Source organism: Lottia gigantea, assembly GCF_000327385.1.
Source record: "Lottia gigantea unplaced genomic scaffold LOTGIsca_53, whole genome shotgun sequence".
Taxonomy (NCBI): Eukaryota; Metazoa; Mollusca; class Gastropoda; family Lottiidae; genus Lottia; species Lottia gigantea.
The window spans coordinates 836570-844795 of NW_008709815.1; the positions used below are offsets into that span (position 1 = coordinate 836570).

The window sequence follows — 8226 nt, forward strand, 5'->3', positions numbered from 1 at the left end:
ATCTTTTCAAGTCATGTGTCAGCATTTTGATTTACTGCTTGAAAACTGAGCTGGTTTGGGTTAATGTCTTTGATAGAAACTACGTTAATTAATAGAATCTTTAATGTATTAAAAGTGCTTAATGACGATAAAACCTATTGAGGCTATTTGAACTATAGTATCATTAGTTAAATTAGTTTACTCGTCGATTTGAAATCCTCGATGGCGTTTCCAGATACTCTTGTTTGATATACTTCAAAGGTTTCTAGAAATGGATTTGATTGAAAGGTATTGGGTGCTAATTCATATGCCCTAATTAGGTCATTTCCGCTATCAATCCCCTTCCGGTTTAATCGAAAATGTGTAAAAATGTTTTTGCTAAAATAGGTCATAACAAAACTGTCAAACCAGAAAATTTGAGCCCCACTCTACAACTCTTTCCTCAATTGACAAAGTTTTTAATTTCAAATCAAGAACTTATTTGGTAAAACGAGTTCAATGATAATACTTCCCAAGTCTTTGAACAAAAAAGTACAGCCGCTATACAAAATTAATAAAATAAAGTCTTGTACATATCAATAACGTCTCAAAATGAATTTTCTCTAATCATGGATTATTTAAAATAATTTGTTATAGTAATACAAAAGATGTGAATTGTGAATTCCTAGATCATCGGACACCTTATTTTTAATAATATGTTGTTTCATTTATTCTGTTTCAGGTATTTAATTCATGCATCTGCTTGTTTCAATGAGACAGAACCGGAAGTGAACAGCACACTGATGGCCTCTGGTGAAGCTTTTCATTTGGTAAATCTTGTAGAGAAGAGAGGTCGCGGTAAACATTGGGAAGTTGTAGGATACATCACTATCGACGGACTCAGTGACTTAAAGACAGTTTTATGGCCGGGAAATACAATATTTGGTCCATCGTCGAACAACATGAAAACTTACCGCGTTGTGACCAAGCCCGCCAAACCTTTTGTCTTCATAAGTGCAGCTGTGAATCATCCGGGTGATTGTCAATCGGAAATACCGTGTATCGAAGTGTCAAATAGTTCACATCACCATGTGGCGGCCATGATAGAAGATTTCCTCACTGCCAGAACTTGTATGAATAAAGTTTACAGTGTCCATTGTTGTAGCGGTTTATCCATTGAGCTCCTTTCCAAACTTTCAGTTGATATCAAATTTGCCTTTGTTTTGTATTTTACCAATGATACAAACTATGGAGCCTTTGAAAATGACACGTGGACAGGTCTGGTGGGTGACGTTGTACACGGAGCAGCCGATATCATTGCAGGCGCTTTCAGTGTGACGTCATCACGTTTTGGAGCTATATCCTATTCCGAGCCTTATTTTCAAAGTGACTATGCAATGGTGACGAGTGCGGACGGTCGTTCGACATCTATGTGGGCTTTCCTTAAACCATTTTCTTTTGAAGTGTGGATTTGTATATTACTTGGATCAATCGTTGCTGGCATAGCTACCTCTGTGTTAGAATGGCATAGTCCATTCGGATTAAATCCCAAAGGACGTAAACGAGAAAAAAACTACGGATTGGGTTCAGGATTGTTGATGGTGTGTGTTTTGATTACGGGTCATACTGTCAATGTCAAGGCCCCTAAAAGTTGGCCTGGTAAGGTCATCCAGAACGTTTGGGCTGGGTTAGCTATATTTATCATGACAAGCTATACTGCTAATTTAGCAGCCTATTTGGCCGGGCAATCAGCTGTGATTCTCATCTCAAGTATTTATGACTCTAAGGTAAGTATTAGATAAACTGCAGTACAATATATAGCGAGCGAAGTACGGACTGTGAAACAAACCAAATCGTAATATCTTCTTTTCAGTTGAATTACAGGCAATTTCAAGGATCAGGGTAAAGTTCTTAGATAAATGATAAATCCTTTGATTATGATTGTTCAGATAGCAAAACAATGGATAATTCCGATAAAAACTCAATCTTTCGTGCACGTTTTTACAAAATCCCGGGAAAAAACGAAGCCTTCAATCCGATATTCCGAGAGGTCACCAAACTCTGTAGGCATACCAAGTTTGAATGAAACCAGTTGAGAACTCTACGAGTCATGTTCTCAGAACAAGTCTTGGTAATGTCGCTATACATATTTGATGCTCCATAATTGGAATCGTTTGAAATTTATTAATCAGAATGCTAAATCAGTTTCACAAGTAACAGTAAATTATTAATGTTTATGATATCGCCAAAGCGTAGTTTCAAAAACTTGATAAAAAACAGAAAACACAAAATTTCTATCATTGTACTTGTTGGAAATTTTATTAAGATCGACATCAAAATTCGAATATGATCGAAATTGGAATGAAAAGTCGGGGAATCGTACTTCACCATTAAATAACATTATGATTTGTCACACGTATCAAGGAAGTCAACTTAATGAAATAATTATGCTATTCCACGTCTCTCTATTTTCCAATTTCCAGTTTATTTTTCTCTTTTGCTGTCTTTCAATGATTGTATTTGTCTGTAACTGTCAGGGGCCTATCAATATTATCAGTAAGGAATTAATTTAAGTGAAAATATACAGTGCAAATTTGTAGATGCACTTTTGACGGAACAACTAATAAAATATGAATCTATTTTTTTGAATCGCAAGAATGATAAACGTGGCATGTATATGACATTCATTAAAGTTTGGATTATTGAAACACTATAAAAAAAATTTCTCAGAAATATCTAATGGCCAATGATTGACATCATGATCAACCCATTTAAGGATGATATATAATTTTTTGACACAATATGACAAAATATTATTAACGTGTAAGAAAAATTTGATTATCGCAAATACTGCAGATTAAGTTCATGTTGTTTCTTATGACAGACCAACGAAACACATGATATATAATGGTGACCTTACACCATAGCGATTACCAGTTGCGTATGGTTGCTAATAATGAAAGTGGCCATGAATGCATTTCACAACTTAGGTACGTAAGGCTACCTTCCTAGTTCTGACGGGTCTTTGTCATTTAATCTTACTGAGATACGTGTTTTGTTTTACAGTTGCTGTCCAAAAAAGTATCATTGATCGAGTCAAGTTCTGTAGAATTTTTCTTGAACATTATTAACCCAGATTTAATACGAAATGTGGGTCAGAATTATGTTACCTCTACTGACACTGCTATATTTATGTTGAGGTAAGTACATTCTAAGAGACAAAGATTTGTTATTTCCGGGAGATGTTATATCATACATGTACCTGCAATTAATAGAGCAGCAAAGCCAATTCCACAAAACTGAAGTGTTTAGAAATAGACATTGGCAATTGGATCTTTTAAAGTTTGTCTTTTTATTTGAAATTTAAATACTCAGCGTGTGTTGTGTCTTAGTGTTTCAAGCGCTGCGTGTGTGTATCTGCACCTTCTGTTTCCCGACTGAACTTAAATTAATATAATAATATAATATAATAATATTTATTTTTCTGTAAACAATATTTTATAAATAAGAAATGCATCAGGGAACAGACTTTATAACCGTTTTCTTAATAATATATAAAGTCATGCAATACTTGTTTAATCTGGTGTCATATATTTTTCAGAAATCGTGAAATAGATGTCTATGTTGATGATACTCCATTGTTAGAATACGCTGTATCCAGATTAGATAAAGACTGCACTGTAAGATTTGTTGGAAAGGGATTCGGATCAGATGGCTATGCGTTTGGATTACCAAAGTTCTCCTGGCTCCAGGTAATAATGATATAGAGTTGGGTGTTCCAATGCAGATTAACATAGTTTTCAACTTTTGGAGCTTGGTTGGTCAACCCGATATCCTGATTTTCCAAGATACCTTATTGTACAGGAGGCACACTATAACGATTCTTCGACAGTTGAAATTCCAAACTATGAAGCTAATGTATGTTGCCATTGTGTGTTGACCACTATATCTCTTGATCTGTCGTGAATTATCCCAACTCGCTGATGTTATGAGGATAAAATTACATTTATTCTGGATCACTGGACATTCATTTGTCGGCGATAAGAAACATCCCAAGAGTACTGCCAATCAACTTACGATACAGTACGATAACGTTCACATACACTGGTTGAACTAATTATAGGATGCATTGGAATAATTTTTTATGGGTTTCATCTCTGATATTTCATTTATTTTCAAGTGAATTTCATTGATTGGTGATCTGAAACGCTGCTAGGAATTACACATCGACAAAGAATTAATCGCGTTGATTTCAATCGATTGGCTTGGAAATTATAACCAATTATTTTTTATTCTGGATCGAGACATTTTGGATTTCATTGCAATTATGTTTTGCAATAAATTGTGATATTTGAACTATACATAAATTACGTGGATAGAAAGGGATAATTGCCATGAGAAAATTGGCAGATGGAAATAGTTGGTAATTCAAGTATTGGAAAAATATTCTTTTCCTTTGGTCCATAAGCGGCTTAAAGAAATATGCATAAGGGAAATTTTCGGCAAAACGTTCGATTTTCCTTAGCCCTAAGTATTCGCCCAGAATGTCGCTTAAAGGGTGACCAAAAAATTGAACTTTTTAAACTTAGCCAAACAGTAGGACTTACCTGGTGTCAAAACTATACGACAGATTCCCTCTTTTATGCAGCAAATCCGTAAAACTAAGTAATAATCCGTTTAAGTAATTTTAAAACACTCTTAGAAGCGTTTTTCAATTACTGCTTAGTTTAATGGATATATCGTCTATTTTATTGTTTATTCATGACACCTGGTAAGTCAAACTGATGAATATATTAATATTCTCATTGACCGAGTTTGTGACTTTAAATTTTATATCCATTCTAAGATGTAGTATTCGTGAAAGGAAAGACAATGAACAATTTAATAGATTTAAGGTTAATTTTAGGCCTTTTTCGAGTATTTCATAGTTGTGGTTTGCGAGCTAATGTAGATTATTTCCCGTTTCTCAAGTAGATCCCTGCATCTTTAAAGAGCATGGTTAAATTCTTCTCAAATTTCTTGATAACTGCATCCTCAAACATGTTAGCAAGGCAATGATTTATCAAGTTAAGGAAATTTCTATTTGATTTTTTCGTGGGTCATTTATCAGACAACTAGCGTTTAGAGAAATCAACTGCCGTGAAAGTAAACGATTTTTTTTTACAGGAAATTACTTTAAATTGATTTTCTTAAAAGACAAGCCGTTGAAGACTGATTTTACACTGTTAAAGTGAAGAGTATTTTTTCCGTCTTTCAATTTTATTTTCAAGTGGCGTAAAAGTTCGTAATGCTTCTTCCATTGATTTTTAACAATTGGTTTCGGAATAATCTTGATAGGCTTCTAGTATTTTTAAAGAGTTTCATAGAAAAGATATATTTACATTTGAATCCGTAGAAAGTTTAAAAAAAATAATTTTCTCTGATTTTCGAGAATGTTGGCAAAATGATAAAATTGATAAGAAGAAATTGCTTCGGCCATCTTATATTTTCTGCACTATTTAGTTTTACTCACAGCACCAGGCAATCGAGAAATCAATGATGATAAAGTTTAAACTGGGGGTGAGGGGAAAGTTCCTTCCGCGCTTTTGCTAAATGTTACATCTATAATTTGACGAGATTCTAAACGAAACACCCGGATTTGTATTTTTGACCAGATTGACTAATTTGATCTTTCCAGTAACTACTACGGTAGCACTCAACGAGTTTAACAAGTGACGGTAAATTAAACTTGTTAATTAAAGACTAGATGTTCGGCTCGTAAAACTATAAGAAATCAAGATGAAGGAAACGGTAACATGTTTTGGACTAAAAAAAACAACAGCATATATCTAGATCGACTTTCAAAAAAGTAATTTGTCAACTTCAGTTGGTGGTAATTTATTTGAAGTGACGGATCAGTCTGATATCCAAATTTAGTTTACTAACTTCAACAATGAAACCAATACGTCAGTCCGAAATTATAGTCAGCTATTGTTTATTTTGGTATTTTAATAACACACCGTGAGATCGATGACTCTACTGGTTGACGACGCCGTCTCCGAGACTTATTCAGCCTAGTGGATCTTTCACAAATCTGTACTTCAAGAAATTCCTTGTGAAGTTTCTTTCATCTGAAAGCTATTACAAACCAAGTTGTACAAAGTTCTAACAGCTTGGCATTTTGAACATGTGTTACTTTTTAAGTAACGCCCTTCCTTAGGACAAACTTTAAAAACTTCAAATGAATGTCCTATTTAGATTATTATTGAAAGCAAGAAAGACGCTTACAAACTAAGGGTATTGGAATTACATTTTAGGGGACTGTGTGAGGGTCCTATGACGACCCCATCCCCCATCCATGCTTGTTTGATTCTCTCTAATGAGTTTTTTTTGTCTTTCCAGGTTCCAATGTCAAATAAAATTCTTCATTATGTGGAATCGGGATATATCCAAGACCTAAGCAGAAAATATATTTCCAGACCCAAATGTGAACACTTCTTTGCGAACAGTCCATTTCAATATAGTTTGGAACATACGGGTGGTTTGTTCATCATTCTACTTAGTGCAGTTGTATTTAGCATCTTTTTGTTGCTTGGGGAACATATGATATACAAATTTGTGGTTCCTTGGTTACGAAGGAAACCGGAAGGAAGTGGCTGGCGAGGAGATCATCTATATTTTTTCAGTCAGGTAAGCGTTACTATGATAATGATTTTTTCCATATGTTTCAGTTCAGAATAAATCAAAACAAAAATGAAATATTAAGGATTTCTTTATTAGAAATATAAAAAACAGAACCAGGGACTAGAACAGGTTCTACTTGTCAAACTAAAATGCTGAAATTGATCAGTTTTCTGAAGATCGCACAGCGTGAAAATCTGAGTAACAAAGTGTTTCAGGTTTTGTTTTAAAATCTCAATATCACTCTACAATTTGATGTTTTGATAAAAAAAAAAACAATTCGCGACATTTGAATATGCCCACCACTGCCATATTCCATGTTATGTGAGTAGGCTTCTAACAAAATATTTGTGCCCGATGGTAGAACTCTATCCTTTATTATTACTCTGAACACAAAGCTGAATCTTTGCTTGATGTGGTGTTGTTGCTGTACATGATTTATCTGATCTTCCAGAGATTATCCAGAGTTGTTCGTAGTGAAAGATTATACTCTCAGAAACAAGCAGCACAAGAGATGATGACAATAGTCCGTACTGGAGACTTTACCAGAATTTTACAAAAGAATGAATTACAAAAAAGAGTAAGTAGAATCTAGGGCTTTGTTATGATGATCCGAACTGCTGAACAAAACCCACAATAACAGTTTAGCTATTCATATGAGTAATTATTTCATGATGAAAAGTGGTATCTGGTGTAAGCAGGGGTTAAGCATATCCCACCTAGCGCCTGAATATGTTTTGTTCAAAGCTGCATAATTTTTGTTGAACGTATATTCCAGTCCTCTTTCTATATCAATTAGGAAAGGGTGGTCATGCTCGAAACATCCTTATGGGTACCTTCAAACCATTTTAGCCCAAACATTTCTTTAAAGAATTTAAAACCTAACGTGAAAATTCTATTTTTTCCAGAAAATACCCCCACCAAAGAAAGAAAAGACTAGAGCCGAAATGTTTCAAGAATTAACTTCTAATATTGTTAGGTAAGTTATAAGCAATGCAGACCTAAATCTTGTAAGGATTTCTCGCCACAACAGTAGCCTGTTGTATATGTAATATCAGTCAGTTAGCTTAATTGGGGCAGAACTATTTTTCGTCTTCCGTATATCAAATGGCAGCATGAAATTTACATGTAAAGATGGCTTTCCTTGTTGTTTAGTGTCAAATTAAGCAAAACATTTGATTAATTGGAGTTTCTAATGAATTATCATATATTCTTATTCATCATATCATTATGTTCCTATTGCATATAATTAAGACTTTTAACCAATCATGTCCGTGAATGTGGATAAACAAAAAAAAAGAAAGACTTTTTGACCTTTCTTGAGCCGTCACTCATTGGAATTCTGCTGTTAATTCTCTGCTAATTTAGCTAATTATGAATGTGGACATGTGAGGCAAACTGGAATTTTTTGAAATCATTAGAACACCTCTACTTTCTATTCATATAAGTATTAGCATTTTCATTTTCATGAATGAAAATAAGGGAACCCATGTTTAAGATGTAATAATTTCCATAAAGCGTTTGTAGTACTATTATACCAAATAGACATCATATGTGCACTATGGAGACATTGATGATCATTCATATTTATTTTTCTCTCTAGTTATC

The 8226-nt window shown here is 34.0% G+C and overlaps 1 protein-coding gene across 1 annotated transcript; it reads left to right on the forward strand.

Annotated features, from left to right (window-relative positions):
- Positions 1-1115: 1115 nt before the first annotated feature.
- On the forward strand, positions 1116-6576 carry LOTGIDRAFT_82519 (hypothetical protein; the record flags this gene model as incomplete). Its single annotated transcript, XM_009062698.1, has 4 exons — positions 1116-1745; positions 3025-3158; positions 3560-3710; positions 6340-6576. Coding segments are annotated over 4 exons (1152 nt in total), but the record flags the coding sequence as incomplete, so codon positions are not given.
- Positions 6577-8226: the final 1650 nt, after the last annotated feature.